The sequence below is a fragment of the Sander vitreus genome, chromosome 7 (assembly GCF_031162955.1).
Source record: "Sander vitreus isolate 19-12246 chromosome 7, sanVit1, whole genome shotgun sequence".
NCBI lineage: Eukaryota > Metazoa > Chordata > Actinopteri > Perciformes > Percidae > Sander > Sander vitreus.
Genome location: NC_135861.1, coordinates 24,115,059 through 24,135,021, shown reverse-complemented (window position 1 = coordinate 24,135,021; position 19,963 = coordinate 24,115,059). Strand labels below are relative to the sequence as shown.

At 38.2% G+C, this 19,963-nt stretch overlaps 1 protein-coding gene across 1 annotated transcript in view; it reads right to left on the bottom strand.

Moving 5' to 3' along the window:
• Positions 1-1,824: 1,824 nt before the first annotated feature.
• LOC144520341 (metabotropic glutamate receptor 4-like) overlaps positions 1,825-19,963 on the bottom strand; it is a 151,327-nt gene continuing 133,188 nt past the window's right edge. The window contains exons 7-10 of the mRNA XM_078254013.1: positions 16,236-16,372; positions 13,766-14,701; positions 5,001-5,247; positions 1,825-1,874 (exon numbers count right to left, since the gene is read on the bottom strand). Coding sequence (XP_078110139.1) covers positions 1,825-1,874; positions 5,001-5,247; positions 13,766-14,701; positions 16,236-16,372 — 1,370 coding nt within the window. The remainder of the gene's footprint in view (positions 1,875-5,000; positions 5,248-13,765; positions 14,702-16,235; positions 16,373-19,963) is intronic.

Here is a 19,963-nt window from a genome sequence, read left to right as displayed (position 1 = left end):
TCTAAAAATGATAGGTTGTCAATATTACTGTGAAAATCAATTGTCTATAGAGCTGCAGACTTTAATGTTAATTCTCAGTGGGATCCAAAACCAAGAGCGACCCTGTCACTTAATGCATGGTTACAGTAACAAGGTCTGCTTTGGCTAAATAAGTGACTAATGTATTCATATGTAAAAATCTGTCAATTACCAAAATACTATTCTCTAGGATTAAACAGCCCTTAAAAGGCTGTATTGGGTCTGTTGAATGGTAAAACACTCCTTAGGAAATCATATAAGTAGGTGTCATCCACCTAATTATCTCTGAACATTTATGCCATTGGTGTAGCTAATGCAGTAGCTGCATGAGCCTAATTGTGTCCCCAAAATACTATTAAAACTGTCTCCAAACATTTCCACTGTAGCCTCAAAATTCATGACCCTGAAAAGGAAATTGTTTGCAAGGAACACAGATTACATATGATTCAATCTCATATCAAAAGAGGTCCCCATGTAATACTTTTTATTCCTTCACAAATCAAGTGTTTAGGGACAGAATGTATTGTTATTCTAGTTTTACTGCCAGACACATTTAAGATTAAGATGTTTTTAAACACAGAAATACACAAATATAGACCTAGAACACACAGGATAATAAGGAAATAAAAGTTAGTGTAATTTATTGGAGGGAATGCCAAATGCAAGTGTCATTATTGTGTCAAGAATTGTAAATTTTTTTATGTTAGATGAGATGGTAGTTTAACAAATAGGGAAACATGAATTTTCACAATAATCCCACTGCAATCATCCAACTGCTTCAACAAGCGCATGATAAAGGCCAATAAAGTCTGGGATGTATAAAGTATGCTTTGACAAGTCTTTAAGTCCTGGCTGACACATATGGAGTGTGGTGTAAACTATGAAGGTATTCCATCACAATATTATTTTTAAATTAGCTCCTTTTATTTTTGAAATTACTTTGTTCAGCAGAGGGTATCCCAGTGGGTAATGCTCCAAAATGATAGTTCCACTGTGAATGACAACCATGACAAATGTTGCATTCCAAAGACGTTGACAACAAAGCACAGTACACGTGATGCTCCCACAAGCATGCTCTAGGACTGTACACTAGGTTTGCCACGATGATGGCATAATTTTCATTATTATGAAACAATTATAAAAAAAATAAATAAAAAAAACTGGGATGAGCCACTGCTTTATTTCCAGATGTATCAGATATGGTTAGTTTATGTGGAGATAGTGAATGTGCTGTAGTAAGGCATGTACAGTTTAAAGAGTACTGTAGCTTTTCACCCCAATAATATCAGGAACCAAAAATAATGACTATATCGTTATACTGTTTCATCTTGTCGACTGCATTTGACTTTAGCAAAAACGGAACACTTTCCCCCCCGTTTTTGTTGAATTCAGACAAACGATTCAGCATCATAGAGAGCTGAAATTGTGTGCTTTACACTTCAGAAGAAAAAAAATACTGTAGACTACAGGTGGTTCACTTAGCCTGCATCTGGAAACGTCACTGCTCAATGCTCACTTGCGTCTCAGAAAGGGTGGGAAGAGGAAAATGAACTGTCCAATCTCCCTTACATCTCCCTCCTGCAAATCTACTAATTTCTCATCATTTTGGCATTCAAGCCTTTACCTGATTCTCTAGAAAAATATGACATCCTTTCACTTTATGGAGTGACAAATTCCCATCTTTCCACCCCAGTCCTCTGAGCTGTAGCAGCATAGAAGTCCTTCAGTATTTCCCCAGTATTCCCCAGAATCAGGTGATTTCTTCTCAGACAGGCCCTGGCTCCGCTTCCACTGTTCGTCTCTGGCTTAGATGGCGTGGTTACTGTAGCTTATGTATGTCTGCTTGGAAGCCAACGCTGTAAGTGAAGGTGTATGAGAAAGAAGGAAAGGGTTACAAAAAATGCAATAGGTGAGATTCAAATCCACAGTAATTTTTAAGAGCACATGTTGGAGCCCAGTTTGATGGGAAGTTCTATTTATGGATGACTTTATTAAATGAGTGCAGGTGGAACCAATCATAAGACAGTAGAAATGTGACTGATTCAAAATGGGTTACAGTGATAAAATAAATCATAAGACATTATTTATTTTCATTACTGATTAGACTCTGAAATGTAAAAACGAAAATAGTGAAAGAAAAATGCTCATCACATTTTCAGAGCTAAACAAATACAATTTTCAGATTTATTGTTCCTCTGACCAACCCCAAAACTGAAAAATAATCAATCTACATTAATATAAAAGAGTAATCCTCAAATTTGAGTAGCTGTAATTAGAGATTTTTGCATGAAAAATGACAAAAACCTTTTGAATCGACTATCAAAATAGTTACTGATTAATTTTTTTTAAACCATCTAATAATCAATTAATCAACTTATCGTTTCAACTCTAAAAATAGATTTTAGACACCTTCATAACATTGGGAAAAAACTACTGTTGCAAGTGAATCATTGATTATTTTACATAGCAACATTGCAGATGTTTCAACAACATATCACCATGAAATATTTGTCAAGACAGTGATGCAGATGCAATCAGACTCCTAGGCTGAGGCAATAGTCATATCAATGTAATTACCTGGTATTACAGTTCTATTAATGAAATTAGGGAAACCTCTGTCATGTTTTCCTCACAGCTGATTCTATAATTTTAATTGTATCAAAAATTGCATCATATAGAGCCACCAAGCAGATCACAGCAGTGGTATAAAGTGCAATAGTAACCATTCAAATGCAAGTCTTTTACTACATGCAAAGTCCTGAGATTTCTCTGTGCACCAAGCAAAACATGCTGCAGTCAATTAGAGTAACATTTTGAATTGTAAAGCATATTAGACATTAGACACGTGATCTGACTTGGCACTGTACGTGTTGTCATCAATGTTTGATAATAGCGCTCATTGTTCTTTACCCTTTTTTTTCATGTTTCATGGAATTTTATATCAGCTGTGAATAAAATGCATAAGACAGATGACCGGAGGGTAGACCACAGTAAGCGTAACAAGCCCAACCCACTGGTAAAACATGACTGTCATACAATACAGCACCTGTTTGCATGTGTGCAGTCATGCTCCTATGCACACATCGGTCTGTGTGCAAGTGTCAAGAGTGTACATGTGTGTCTTTATTTAAATAAAACTGTCCTCAGCGAGCATGCTCGGTGTGGTGGTAATCACACTACCAATCTGCCAATCTGCCCATAGCAGCCTTGGCTGATTGAATATGTCAGAGGGTATGAATCCAATCAGAAGACAGCTGAAAGCCAGAGCCAGGGAAAAAAAGTGCTATAGAGGAGAGACCTGTAATGGTAAATGTTTCTGTATAATTGTCAGTGCCACGTTTGGGTGTATGAATGGGGGGCGGCGTTCTCGCCATTTCATCCAAAGCATCTCTTCCAAGAGAAGCATTGATAAATGAACCTATTTGAATATTTATGTGCTGCAAGGCCAAGATAAAGAATAGATGGTCCAGAAAGAATTGGAGCTGGCAGACCCATCTGTCTTTTCCTGTTCACTCTTATTGTTGTTGTCGTCGTCGTCCCATTACCGCAAATTTCTCCTTTTGTCAACAGGGAAACAAATTACAGGGGACACATAGCTATCGCTGGTCTCCTGCACTCAGGCAGAGTGGTGTCATCTTCCCACATTAACAGGCTTTACCATGCTGATTGGCCATTTTACATCACCTCACACCAATATTGTCTACCCAAGTTAATGTCTGTTGGTCAAAGGTGGATTTGTGAGGGTGTGATTTCTGCCATGTGTCATTCAGGGTGCTGTATTTTAGCCAGGGGCAGATGGGATGCTTTGTGCATAGTATAGGCAGGCACGGGTGTCGTGGTCAACATTAGCAGAAATTAACAGGAAAAACTTGGTCACAGATAATAAAAGGGCAAAGTCATTTTGTAATCGGTTTACCTGAGAGCCTAAAGTCCCTCACAAGGCTCCCCTCCCTCAACACAGTCTGACACATAAGCACAAAGAGCAGTTGTTAGATTCACAGTTCAAACCAGAGGGCGAGAATCAGCACCTATAAATGGGCTCAATAATAGGATGTGACATAGCGACTCCATTCTAAGGTTGAGAAAAAGGCAACGTGTGGGCGCAGGTTTTTTTAGTCCTAATACACATCATTTTACACTGTTCAGTCTGTCAGAGTATAAAATCAGGACTTTCAGTAATCAGAACATTTGGGGTTACTTGATTGGATTTAAGCATGCCCCCCACACAAGGACAGCCTACTCATACACTTTATATTGGTGATTGAAATATCCTTTTTTCCCAACACTGAGCTACCCGTTTCCCGAGTCCCTTTCAAAATCACAATAGTGTGTGGGAACCCTGTCACACCTCCTGATTCACAAATCCAGTGTGGTCAGAGTTATTGAAAATGGAACAATTTGTTCCGTTTCGTGTATTCAAAATGCAGGAAACACACGTTTTTTTGTATTTCAGTATAGTGGAACATACAAGACTAATTAAATAGAATTAGATCTTGCTTAATCTAAGAACAATTGTGTATATTGATAAGCTGTAGGCTATACGCATTAGTTCAACCTTCCATTATGGGGAATTGGGAAAACCCCAAAGCTGTGCTAGCTAGATGCTGTTAGTTGAAATCACTCCTATAGGTTGTAAATATTACCACTGTTCTGTTTGTCATTTGCAATGGCTCATGTTCAAAACGAAACCATGATATAACATCACTTTAGTTGGCACTGAAATGGCATCCTAATTTCTTGTATGCTTATGTAAGGCTTCATTTCCTGAACTACTGAAGTGCAAAATAACACTAGCATCAATTATGTTCACATAAAGGAAATTCGTTATTTTCAAGTAGACGTGTATTCTTTCAATGCTATCATTTTACAGAGAAGCAGCTCATTACATCAACAGCCTAAAATCAACTCCTGGTTGAGTTCCACTGGAAGACATTTCATTATTTCTTTTCTCTCTCTTTTGCTCCATCAGGCGTGATACCAACCTTGTGTTTCAAGACTTTCACAGAGTTCAGACTTGGCCTCTCCATTGGGCCTCAGGCCACCTTTGGGGTTGAACTTGTTGGACATGGTGGCTGCAGTGACCACAGCCTTCAGGCTGCGCTTGCGCTTGGGTACGTTCTGCTCTGGATGAAAGAGAACCACGTAGACCTTAGGCATGTAGAGCATTCCCAGAGAGACCGACGCACTGAGGCTTACGGAGATGGTCAGGGTTGTGGTCTGGATATACATCTGTATAATGAAAGAGACAGCGGAGACACAAGCAGACAGAATAATTTGTTGAGGGTACACTGACTGATGGACAGTGATGTTCTTGTTTATAGAATCTCAGGATAAACTGAGCACACTTACTGTAGAGCCTGCTAAGTTTGAATAAGTCGAGAGTATAAATTGAATTTACATATTCTAAGAGCCAATTTTCCAATAAATCTGCAAGAAGAATGGTTTCTGGGGCATGTCATGACATATAATGTATTGCTTTCAATAGACTGAGGCTTTTAAAGTCTTGCATGAAGGACATATGCTGCCTTACTTAAGTCAGTGATTCCCAACCAGGGTACTTCTACAGTTCCTAGTTGGTATGTGGAAAGATTGGAGAGTAGCTCAAAAAAATAGAAATTGTGATTTGATTGGAAGAATACATCCACATATACTGTAAACATTAAAGTGGCCATATTTAGCTCATTTTCAGGTTCATAATTGTATTTTGAGGTTGTACCAGAATAGGTTTACATGGTTTAATTTTCAAAAAACACCATATTTTTGTAGTACTGCACATTGCTGCAGCTCCTATTTTTACCCTGTATTAAGGTCTCTGTTTTAGCTACAGAGTGAGACCTCCCACTGCTGTAACATCTTTGTTGGCATTCACACATGCGCAGTAGCTAGGTAAGATCACATCATTTAGCTAGCTGTTTGTTTCTACAACTTCAGTCAGTACAAGGCAGGATTAGCCGGGAGACTTCTTCTAAACAAGGGCACATTTCCAACTTTGCGTGGAATACCTGCAGAATAGGGACATGTAAGTAGTTCTTTTGTAGATTATGGTGAACTAGTGTGTGTTGTAGCAGTGTTTTGCCATTCAGAATGAGCTAGCATGCTAGCGCTAGCATGCTCATTTCGGCTAGTGACGTAAAAAGCCCTGCAGATGTCTCACCCGGAGACTGAAGGCAGGACACATTCAGAAACCGTATCTTACTCAAAACAGCATGGCTGTTTTTTTTTTTTCAAGTTTGTATGCTCGTGGAAGCACCACAGACACAAAATAACACCCCAAATCCCAGAAAAAGTGTTTTTTTTCATAATATGGGCACTTTAAGTCAACTAACACCTGAACACTACATGTTTCAGTTATATTAGTGTGAAAACTTAGCAAGCAGGCACAGACGTTTGAAGTAGTAGCCAAAAGTAAAGACTTAACAGTTCAAATGATTAACTAAAGGTAAGGGAGAAATGGTTAAAATAAATAGTTAAAAGTAACATCAATGGATAAATTGTTTAAACATTCAGCTTCACGCCAAGTTGTAATAGTAATCTAGTAGGCTACTATTAGTACGATTGCTGGCCAAACCAACCTCAACATTGACAGTTCAACTGTATGAAAAAAACAAAACAATTATCCACTTTTATATAATTTATATAAGTGTTTGGAACATACATTGGGAATCAATGAGGGGTTATGGGAGTTCTGACAAGGCTGTGGGGGTACCTCACACCAAAAAGGTTGGGAACCACTGACTTGTGTAATATATGGATATTAGAGGATACTATTTTTATGTAAATCACAGCTTCATATGTAGAAGAACTTAACATTGTACAGCACACAGTATCACATAAGACATGGTGATGGCATACATCACAGTACCCTTTATTCGTATTCTTTTATTTTCATGTGCTGGGTTCATCACTCCTGAGCTATGATTTCCTTGCTGTGTTTGTTTATTTACGATACACGACTATACACCCTGATGGGTGTATATGTAGTCTGTGTATAGCTGTTTTTACTCTGAGGATTTAGACAACAGCGTAAGGATTGTGTGCCTTCTGAAGCCAGTGACTGATGCAGCTCAGCTGGGAAGCAGATATATAGCCGCAGGCAACGGCTATGGAGCAGAGAGAAACATCCTACAGCATATTAAAAGTGCCTGCAAGTGATTTTTTTTCCTTCTATGATAATCATCCCAGGGCTCAGTCCATCTCTGATTTGTATACGTAGGGAATGTGACAAGTCAGCACACAGGGTGTAAAATATATAATAGGTAGATCATATTTGATATTGACACATGCACATGAAATATGAAAATATGATTTTTTCAGTTTAAAAGTGTATTTCCATTTATAAGAATAATAGAAGTCATCAAAATAATGAATTGGAATTACTCCATCCTTTCACAGTACTTCAGTGTCAAAACCATCAATTAGAAAACAGAATAGTTGCCTTTGCCTCTTGGAGTACAATGCTGAGATCCTCTGAAGTTGATGAACACAAAGCGAAAAAGAGTGTACAGTAGAAACAGCTGGCAGACATCCTTCAAAGAGCTTTGCCTGAGGTTTTGTCTGACATTACATTTGCAGACTTCACAAATTACTACTTTTGTTTTTTGGCATGGTAATAACCCACAGGGCCCGAACCACTAGCATGTCAACAGTTATAAAGTATGCTTCCCAGCATGGGGTCATGACGTATGTTGTTTGTATGTCAGCTTGTACAACATTTATCTTCACATTTCAAGATGTTTACAGATTATTTTTTTGTAGCGGTCGACCGATATTGTTTTTTGAATGGCCGATGGCGATATTTTGAGAGCAGGGTGGCAGATGGCCCATATATATGCTGATATGTTGTTGCTTTGTTTTTTGAATCTGATTGATTAAATAAATAAATTAAATAAATAATAACAAATGAAACACACAGTTGCTGAACTTAAATAAACATTTATTTAACACTTATTTTTTATGTTTAGTCTATGTTAAGTTGTAGGCTCTAACTTGCAGCATAGTTTTGTGACAAACATCCTTTTTAAAAACGTTGTTGCATGGATGGCCCCTAAAAGGCTTTACAGTTACACTTGCTTACCGTCCCACAACCATCCCAAATGACAAATCTGATACATGTTTTACTCGTCTGGAGTTTGAGTGGGGGCTGGGGGCCCTCATACTATAGTTTTTTGAGCCCTATAAGCTAGTTTAGCTGGTAGAAGGCTTTCTACCGTCATGACGCTGATGTCTGCTCGTGGAATGGCGAAACTGACACATGAGGGAGCGCTAAGTTTGTTCTGCAGATGATTTTTGTTAATTGGCAGAAGAAGAATGCACACTTGAAAAAACATCAGCGTGATCAGAGCTACCTCAAATGACAGAAATCATCTTTGGGGAAAATGTGTTTGATATGTACTTACATTTTTTTTTATTTGGCCCATGTCCCATCCACTAACATGAAGGGGGTGAGATTTATGGCCTATACTGCAGCCAGCCAGCCACCATCAAGATGTTTTGGCTTCACTTTTGAGGAGCTGTCAAGCCATCCATCGGCATTTACAGTCTGTCATACTGTGACATTGATGTATGTTGATGTTATATAGAGTCTGTCATATAGTGACAATGATATATGTTGATGTAATATAAAAACTAACTATAGGGAAGCCTTGCAAAAATTAAGTTCCCAAAAGCCATGTCAGATAAGAAAATAAAGATGTTAGTGCAAAATGGAAGTGATAGGGCATTGTATTACATGTGAGCATTACTTGGTGAAGGAGGTGGGAGTGTTGTAATCTCCTGAGAAGATTACACGTGGCCTGTGGTGAGTTCGGAACAATATTGCTACCGCTCTGGAGTACAGAGTGGAGTCACTCTGTGAGGGGAGCCAAGACCCTTGTCCACTTCTATCGGCCCTAGTGACATACATTTTCTCTGACACGTCAATATGATTGCCAATCTGCTCTGTCGGTACAGCGAGGGAACAGGGCTGGGCACAGGAACCTCAGAAGGCTCAGCCATTATGAAGTTTCTTTAAAGCACTATTGCTCCTTTATGTCATTAGGCATCAAATCCCTTGTCCAGGCAGCTGCCAGAGCTGTTTCTACCTATATGCAAAGAGTAAAAAAGAATTACATTATTTGAAAAACATTTTATTGCCTATAGTTTCTTTAGCAAAACAGGTCACAGAAAGAAAGACACAGGTGTTAATAATGAAATGAATGATGGCTGAATTCCATTTATAGTAGCTGCTTCTGCTTCAGGGTCCTGGTATTGTGCATGTTGGCTTACTGTCACACTGTCATAGGGCACTGGGATACTTGACTAGAAGAAAGCCATCATTTATGTTATTAGTAACACCTGTGCTTTTCTTACTATGGCAAGTCAAAAGTTTGGCTATGAAAAGGCTTATTTTTGGTTTGGTTACATACATTTAATGTTTCTTTGGAATGGTAACACAATTTAAAGGGGTCAGATCATTATAGGCCATACAATATCATGCGTTCAGTAATTTAATACATTTGCTATTGAATGAGTATTTTAATAAAGTAAATAGATGTTATGGGCAGTCACATTTAACAAGAATTGATTCATATTTAATGGCTTATATAAGATATTATTCAATGAATAAACGGGATACAATCCATCCGGGGAAATAAAAGGAAATTGCTTCTCTGAAAACTGGAAAACAAACAGTTTGCAGGACCTTGTTTAATCCTGATAGGGTGTTTCTTTAATACTTAATGGTTTGCGGTGTTATTTCATAGTTTTGCTTTTTCATGGTGTAAATTAATATTATGATTCATTCTGTTTGTATAACAAGTCCTCGATAAAGTGTGAGCGGCGATTGGATTGTTAGACCGAAAATGATTTCTACTCTTTGTTCATCCACCTGCTCTTCAGTGGCGGAGATACAGGTGAAGAATGGAGGTTATTTGTATTTGGCTGCCTGTTTCATCACTGGCTGTTTTTGCATGGCGTAACTTAGTTTTTAACCACAAGCTGTTTACATGCCTCCTGATAACCTTAAAGGAGAATTCCGGGCAATTTCAACACGTAGCTCTGTTTGTAAATTTAAAGTTCTGTCAGTAGCAAGAAAAACAATCGGTGCTGCCTATACAAAATGCACGCTCACCCCCCGGTGGCTGAAACTGGGAAATTGCACTTTCAAAAATGAGTGGAATAATTACATCTGGCATGACCAGATCTTTTATAAATATTTTAAATAACACAAAACAACCAAATGGTGGTAGGTAATACATCTGATTTCATATGCTGCTTTATTAAAAAGAAAAATTTCACCTAAGACCATTGTCGACGATATGCAAGACGTAAAAAAACAAAAATTACTGTTGCACTAGTCTGGACATCTTTCCGTGCCAACATTGCAATAAAGGTTGCCTAAATGCCATGTAGTCTATATTAATTTGCTGTCAGCTTACTAATTGATTGCGCTGCTTTGTGTAGATTTGGAGTTATTTTTTATTTTTTTTGCCCCCCCCTGGCTCGAATGTCAAACTCCGCCTATGTGCCTATACCGTGTTATCCTCCTGCTAGCATTAGCACCCAACAGGCTTAAACAGGGCACGTTTTAAACTTGTTTTAAGCCTCTTAACATGTTCAAAATGTCATTAAAAGTGCCTACCCATGTGAAGTGATTCCTTCCGAGTGAACACAGTGAATCTGACTGCAGTAGATGTGAAAGAAATGCATGAAAGTTCTGCTAATTCAGCCCTGTTTAGTTCTGGTGTTGAGATGGCAGTTAAGAGTGCTTAGGGACTGTCTACAAACTACAATACAGAATGTATTGTAACACATACATCGTGTCGGAGGAATACAGTGTCTCGTTTTTGTTTAGTGTCTCCTACAGAGGGACCACAGCGTTTCTTGTCTCATCTGGGGTCTGATGAACAGTAAATTCATCAGAGTCATGAAACGCTATTTTCCGATAAACTGTAGCTGTCATATTTTACGGGACCCGCGTGAGTGCGGTTTTCATGTTCCAGTTTTTCAGGCTCAGAGGGGAGAGAGAGAGCGGCTGACTGTTCGAGCCGTGTATAATTACGACTGTATGACATTTCATAAACTGCTGATTGAGCTGCAGTGCGCCGCTGCTACATGCATACAGTGGAAACCCTGCATGTGCACATGTGGTGTTGCTGTTGCGCGATGTAAATCATGTGGCGCCCGAGTGCATTTGACCGGCATAAAATCGGCATATGTCAGACTGACCGGCAGGTCGCCGGTCATGGCCAATTTCGGTCACCGGCCGGTCAATCGGTGCATCTCTAATTGGAGAGCAATAATATACAATAGTTTGGTTAAATTTTCGGAAAAGGCAACATTTTTATTGCCTACATTGCTTACAATATCATCGCTCAAAAATCTAAACATATTAAGTGCATTTAAGTGCCATATTATATTGTTTTTAAAGAAAATATTTTCTGAAATGCAATAACAACCTCAAAGTAAGGTATACATTAAACATACATAAACATTACCTTAAGTTGTGCAATTTAACTTTCAGAACTACAAGTTTCAACCTGAGACTGATCTGTATATAGGTCTATATGTAAATATTAGTTATACTCAACCTATTTTTCATTTATATATTTGATTATAATGTCACACAGCTCTGTTACACTTATGCTAGTAGATCGTTGATCAGCTGTTTCTCCGTGAAGAGAGAGTGAGAGAAAATGGTGCGCAACAATCGGCTGTTTTTCCGAAGGGATAGTCAACAAGTCGGCTCTTTAGATCAAATTGTGGTCACCACTACGTATTTTCTTGTCTTTGATTTTGGTAGTTGTTGTGTTTGGTGTACTTTCATTGTCCATACGACTCTGTGATTTACTTTTGTCGTTTTTAAGTTAGACTCAATGTTTTCTGTTGAGATGCTGAAGCATTGACGTCGTGCCATTATTGTGGTAAGCTAGTGCGATTTTGCAGTAGACACACTGTACAGAGTTTTCGTTTTAATTACATTTGAACTGATTCCAAACTTTGCACACTTTCTGTCGTTTTCTCTAGCCTGTCTCTTCTCTTAGCCCCTTACGCTCTTCATTTTGTAATCAGTCTCCATGGCATGTGTCGCAAGCAGTGTTAGCCCAGTGTGCGACAGTAATAATCCTCCGTGCGGAAACACCGTGAGCGATACAATGTTGGTTACATTAATTAAACGAAGCTTCGAGGCAAATCATTTTGCTTATACTGAAAGCAAGAAAAAGTGCAAATGACTGTTCCAGACATATTTTCCCATTTAATTTGCATTATATTTCTCAAATGTTGTCAATTGGCTGCCATAGTACAATTATGAAGGTTATATATTATATGTACGATTTTTGTCAAACTGAGGAGAACAAGAGGGCCCTAAGAGGGCACTTATCCCCACAGCATTTGTACAAAAAATTTATTTTATAGTATAGTTTAGGCATTTGCCTTTGCAATTACTGCACTAGAACCAAATGTCCATGTATACTTATGCATTACGATACCTTTTAACAGATGCTCATTTATGCTGTTGGCAATCAAAAGGTAACCCTAACCCTTTGCCTTTCAACAGACACTATTTTATGCTGTTGGCTATCTGAAGGCTGCTATTTCAGTTCATTATGTAGTGCCATACCGTAACATTCACATACTGATGCTTCTATTGCTATCCGTAGTTTGACTTTCCTCTCTGCTTTTTCAATGTACATCCGTGTTGAGCACCCTCAAAATTAGCACTTGTAAGAGGTCATTTGTGATTAACTTTCCACTGACAACAAACATAAACAGCCACAGTAAATGTATGCTACTTCACATACCCGTGTTATTTTTTGCTGTGTGCCTGAATATGCAGTGATTGACTACATGGTATTTCCACCCAGTGAAGCTGAATCACACATGCACACACACACACACACACACACACACACACAATTAAAGAAAATGTGTCCAACCAACTTGATATGAAAGAATTATCCTCACAAGACGCCTCTAAAAGCCTTGTAATCCCCACAGTTGAGCACAAAGCCCATCATCTCCTGATGAATAGTGTCAGTATCCACAAACACAAGAGGCTGATGCTATTCAACAAACATGATTTGAGTGGCCATTTTCTTCACAATGAGGCGCAAAGGAAATACAAAAGAACTCCAAATGGAAAACTGACCGCAAACATTTAGGGCTGGGTACCAAACTTTGATACTTTTAGGAACCAACCGAATAGCCTCCATAGTATTGAGTATCGAAAAAAGCCTTGTCATGCAATACCAAATTTGAATAGGTAGCTAAGGAGAAAATCTCATCCGCGACAGTGAGCCAATAAGCATGCAGCATGCTTGTACCACGATTTAATAATGCATGTGATTGGCTGTCTTATGTTACATGTCGTAGAGGAAACACTACATAATGCACAGACGGGGCTCACGTGTGTGTTATTGTATTTTGAGAGGTATGACTACAGTGTGTATCACATAGATGTAAAGGAGCTGGAAAAAAAAGTTGTACTGTAATGTGTAATTTTGTAATTACTTTTTGTTATACGGATTTTATAAAAATTTGTATCAAAAAAGGTATAATTCAGGAACCGGTATCGAATTCACGGTATGGGTATTGAGCATTTTTCACAGATACCCAGACTTACTGTCATTGTGCTCTTTTTAGATACAGTACAATTGATCAAAGCTTAGTTGACATCGGTGCACAAATTTAACACGATTAATTTGTAAAAATGGGGCAGTACTTTGTTGGTTATTTTATGCTTCCGCAACATTTGAAATGTAATATTTACCTTTTCTGCTGATTGTGAGGTCCCAAAGAAGATGGGGATGAAGGCAAGCCATACAATGCAGGTGGTGTACATGGTGAAGCCGATGGGCTTGGCCTCGTTAAATGTCTCTGGAACCCCTCGGGTCTTGATTGCGTAAACTGTGCAGGTGACCATCAACAGCATGCTATAACCCAGCAGACAGATGAGAGAGAGGTCTGATATATCACATTTCAGAACACCACGGGCCAATTTAGGATTGGATGTACGCTGATCCTCATAGTCGATGATGGCTTGTGATGGGTCAACACCAAACCAGATGCACACTCCAAGCAGCTGCACTGATATCAGGCTGAATGTGATGACCAACTGGGAGGCTGGGGAGATGAATGGAGGGGCACTGACCGACATCTTGCCCTGCTCAAAAATCCTGTAGATCCGATTTGTTTTGGTCAGCAGCGCTGCATAGCTTATACTCATACCCAGGCCCAGGAAAATCCTTCGCAGGGAGCATATAACCACATCAGGAGTGGAGATCATAAGGAATGTTGTAGCATAGCAGAGAAAGATACCTGTCAGCAGCACATAGCTCAGTTCTCGACCTGATGCCTTAACAATGGGTGTGTCATTGTAGCGTATAAACGTGGCGACCACAAACACAGTAGCCATGATGCCCAGGACGGCGATAAGGACAGGGATGACTGCCCAGGGGGAGCTCCACTCCAGCTTGACAACGGGAATGGCATCGCAGCCAGTGTGGTTCGCATTCGGCCGCAAATCAAAGTGGCACATCTTGCAGGTGTAAGTGTCTGCCTGATACTGGTAACCATCACAATTCTCGCAGTGCCAACAACATGGAATTCCCTTCACTGTCTTCTTGCGCTGCCCAGGACGACAGGGTTGGCTGCATATAGAGGACGGGACTTCTTGGGATTCACCAGGCCACTGCATCTCATTAGTCTAGAGGGAAATTTGTAAGAAAGCGGGGAAAATTTTCAGAAATTACCAGTTTATTCCACCTCAACATGCTAACACCGGTTTCCTCATATACCCACACCCCTGAAACCCAAACAAGGTGAATAAATACCGTGCAATCACTCATCATTCAGTATCATTGCATTTGTGCTACATAATGCATGAGGACACAATTCAATTAACACTTGGTAGATTAATTTACACAGAAGTGCATGATCGATTGCAAACTGTAAATGGGATATTACCACATGGAAGCTGTAGTCTTTTTATCAAGACTTCATTGTGTAAACTTATAAAATTATAACTCAACAGGAAACTGTTAATTATTTCCAAGGAATGTTGCACTTACTGGAGGAAAGATAAGTAAATAATGTCTGCATGATACTGCAGTCTCAACAATGCAGTATCTGCAGTATGTGCCTGTGCTGTTTTTTTATCCTAACAGTTTCCTTAAAATGCCTTATTAAAGTTAGGGTGCGCAAAAGGATAGGGAACATTCAATTATTTAAATAAACATCTGGATGATTGGTTTTGTGTCTAAAAAACATCTCCATGTGGCGTTCTCGATTTTCCTTGGAGATCTCTGCAAGTGATGCCGATAAGTTGATCAGTGTGCAGCAGTAACTCAGTACCTTGATGTCTGCAATGATCTCATACCATACCTACAGTATGTGCGTCAACAAAATAAGAATGCCTGGGGGCTTATGTATAAATGATGCATAACAACAAAATGATGCATACACATTATTCCTTACAATGTTTTCCATTTAAAACAAACCCATTTTGAACACATGCAAAACTACCGCTTCTATGCTCCATGCATATGTGTATACAGTTTATCATTATAGTAAGTAGTATATGTAATGATATAAAATTTCAAAAATAGGATTAATGCAAAAAACATGGCTTTTTACTCCATTGGAGACCTACTTATATGGGTATAATTGAGTAGAAATGTTGTCATTTGTTCGCCTCTGTTTATAAATTCTAAAGCCAACCAGGAAGAGGATGATTAATTATTAATATTATTCTGTCAACTGTGGCTCTATAAAACCCAACATAAGCAAGATGCATTCAGCATAATCTTTGATAACAGTGATAAGTTCTGAGAAGGTGACTACAGTTAATAAAAGTTCTAAAGTAAATAAAGCTGTAGTAATGTTAGAGTTGCTGTAAATGTCACATATAATGGTTAAGAGTCTGCTTTGGCGCTGTTGGAGGAAAATAAACTCATAAGAGTGTATATTTTAAGATTGTTTTGGCTTTTGTCTGAATTGATGAAGGGTTATTGCTCTATTCAATACCTTTCTACAGAACTGGTCATTCATTCAACATTCGTCTTTACAGTTGGTGAACAGTTTTTTTCTTCATACTTTCTTGACTAAATGAGTTGATAATGAATTGATAATAAACAGCCAGACTTGGGATGTCTGATGAAAAATATGGCACTCTCATTATGACAAACGTCAAGCATACAATCTTTCAGACATATTTTAAGTAATATTTAAAATATCCATACGTCTAAGTGGAGCTGATCTGTCCAGTGGCCAATGATCTTGTATTCTGTGGTGTTATTTATGATCTGGTATTGGTAGATTTCATAGCGACCAGGAGCATCTCCATTCACGTTGAAGACCACTGGGGTGCCAGCAATTCCTGAGGATGAAAAAACAAATGTCATTGTTGTTTTAAAAGGCAGAATGGAACGTAGAAGTGCAGTACAAACTCAAACACTTCCCATAATGCTCTGAGATTAAATGAGGCTGCAAGGGGACTTCAAGCTAATTCTGTGATAGTGTTAATGATGGGAGCAAAATAGATGTTGACAGCCATGTTGTCCTGGCCCTTTGAGGACGGCCAGGGCTGCTGTCTGTTCATGTTCCCATATCATTTCACACTCCTTCACTCTGCTTATTGCCCCATTGCTTGTTATCCTCAAGGTCCCCACTCGGAGTGCTAACAAATGACAGCACTGATTTTGATTACCACTTTGAGGTCTCTCTCCCTCTGCTTCCTTTTTCTAAGCCAACCTACAAACCCCTCTACAGCTTCGTAACTTGTTATACAATTGTGGTGTGAGGGATTGAGGATTCACAGATTTAGTGATGAGAGCCCAGTACAGTACGTCTCTGAGGAAAGCACCATTAATAGCATCCCCATCTCTATTTGCTTCTACCAAATTTGCTTTTCCTCCCTCAATGCAATCCTCTAATACTCTGTAGCATGTTGAAATGGGTGTTGAAAAGTGAGTAAAAAATGCCTTTTGTTAACTTGCAGCCGGAATGTGTTTTAGATTGCCCACATTCAATATTTGGATGTTGTGTACACTATATTCTAGAGCTTCATCACAGGGATAATAGTGCAGTTTCCTGCAACAGAAAAAGGATATGCATCATGTCCAGACACCACACTTAGTGTTTTCCAGCATTTGGAGGAGAGTTGTTTATGTTCCACAAGTATGGACTACACTCTACTTTGTCATAAGAATAAAATGAATTATTTATTTGAGTGTGGTGTTCCCTTGAATATGTCACAGTGTTGGTTGTTTAAACCTGTGAGTCAGAGTTGGAAACCTGTGAGTCAGGCGTTGCCTTATTTCCTCCCTTCTGCAGATTTGTGTGTCAGAGGTCTACTCAAAACCCATAGGATGTGAGTGCATTAGTATAATCCTGCTGCATTATCTAGAGGGTATGCCTAAGACAACAGCAGGCAGTCATGTGCAATTATGAAAAATGTTGTTGCCCATCTCAGCAATACGGGGAATTGGGTGGGATGTATGTCTCTTATAATTTGATTGCCTTAATCGATTAGTTTCACCTCTTAACTTGCAAAAATGCATTGCAAGTTCCATGCACAGTCAGCAAAAATCAACACACTGCTTGTTTAATAACCAGGTCAGATTTTTTAGGAAACACTGCATAAGATAACTCTTAAGAATTAAAGCCATGCGATCTAGGAAAAATCCATTTGCTGCCATCAGCTGCAGCTCTGCCCAAATGCACCAAAAAATGAAATGGTACCCGTAAAATTGTTAATTTAACTCTAAATTGGGAAACTGGGTTCATAACATTGTGTGTAAAACTGTTAATGCTTTGAGAGCTAAATTAACAGATTTGTACTGTGGAGATGACCGAGGACATGTGTGAAGGGCACTGTGTAGGAACATATATAAACATGATTCACATTTACTCAATGCAGTTGTAAGAATGGCTGTGAAATGAGATTTGTTGTATGTGATCCTTGAAATTAAATTTCTCTAAATCTTCCCAGCAGTGACAAGTCTGCTAGTTGAAATTCCAAGCCTGCTTGTGTTTTGTTTTTCCTCGATTTTTAAAGCTGCTTCATTGAAGTCAACACATTTAAAGCTCTACTTTGCTACTCTTAAGAACTGATAATGTATTCAAACAAAACGGTAGTTTCCAGGATGACATGTTGGCAGTTAAAAAATTACCCTTCCTCTCAATTAAAAGCCAGTAGCCAAAGCCACGACAAGTCGAATGTGTTATTTAAATGTTGTTTGAAAATTGATTAAAACAAGATACAGATTCTGCTGTTGAACTTTAAAAGTGCAGAGGTGGCTTCAGTGAACTCAAATTCATTTGCTATAAATCTAACAATACAAGTAAAGAAAACAGAATTACCACCACTTCCCTCATAAATGCAAAGCAGTGATTTAAAATGCCAAGATTCAGAGCTGTCAGAGACTAATTTATTTCTATTGTAAATGGAAGCTGAGCCTTACGTGGTTATTAGTCATTCAATTGGGCAGAGTTAAGGGCCAATGTTGAGGTTGATTATCTTTTAAGCGTTCCCTCCTTTGTGACACTGACTGCAGGAACAGTTTAGTCTCTCAAACTGTATCTTACCCTCACAATTTGCTGTACTGCTTAATATTCCTAGTTCCCTGTGCAGGCAAGATCCATTATCAAGCAGTATACACACTTAATGTGGGATCCTTTTCTATAGGCTTTTGTAATAGTTTGCATTGGTCTGAGCAGAGAAATAAATCTACCATGTACAGTGTATGTGTGTGTGTGTGTGTGTATATATGTATGTATGTATGTGTGTATATATATATATATATATGTATGTATAAATATGTATGTATATATATATGTATGTATATATGTATATGTGTGTGTATGTATGTATATATGTGTATATGTATGTATATATGTGTGTGTATATATGTGTATATGTATGTATATATGTGTGTGTATATGTATGTATATATGTATGTACATACATGTATATGTATGTGTGTATATATATGTGTGTGTGTATATATATATATATGTATATATATATATATATGTATATGTATGTATATATGTATGTATGTATGTATATATATATATATGTGTATATATATATGTGTATATGTGTATATATATGTGTGTGTGTGTATATATGTATGTATGTATGTGTGTATGTGTATATGTGTATATATATGTGTATATGTGTGTATATATGTATATATATATGTGTATATGTATGTATATATGTGTGTGTATATATGTGTGTGCGTGTGTATATGTATGTGTGTATATATATATATGTGTGTATATATATATATATATATATATATATATACACATACATACATACACTGCGTATGAGATCCACTTTTAGCACAGCTTTGCTATCAGGTTTCCTTCCGCATCGCTGGGATCACAATCTTAATGCCATGCATCAATAAGTATCAACTTCATCTACATTATCTGTAGTGCATGGGTTTCCTTTTTCCTGTAGTCAGCATGGATGTCTACAATTCCCAGAATACACTGGGATCGTGTGGATATTCCAGTTGTTTTCTTACAAACCTTTTAAATTCTCCACTCATCTTTGCCCCATAGACTCTTAAAAGCAAGGCAGTTTTACAGTAATGAGCAGCATTGATTTTCTAGCCCAATGGCTTTAGTGCTGACAAGCCATCCAGTAACAAAACACCATGAATACCAGACTGCTTAAAGAATTGAAGTTTAATTCTATAACACAAGCCTGATTACAGTACTTCAGATTAAAGTTCTATTCCTACGCTGGAAGAATTGATCCATCTTGTAAAACTAAACAAGTATGACTTCGAGTTACAACTCCGAAAATATTCTTCACAAGAATTTTACACAAATGAGGACTGACCTGCTTACATAGTGATAAGCACACTCAGTACAGGAAAACAATGTTTTGACTTTGAAGATGAGGCCTACAGTAAAACACTGCTGAGTGCTGCAGAGTTTCCTTTCAATA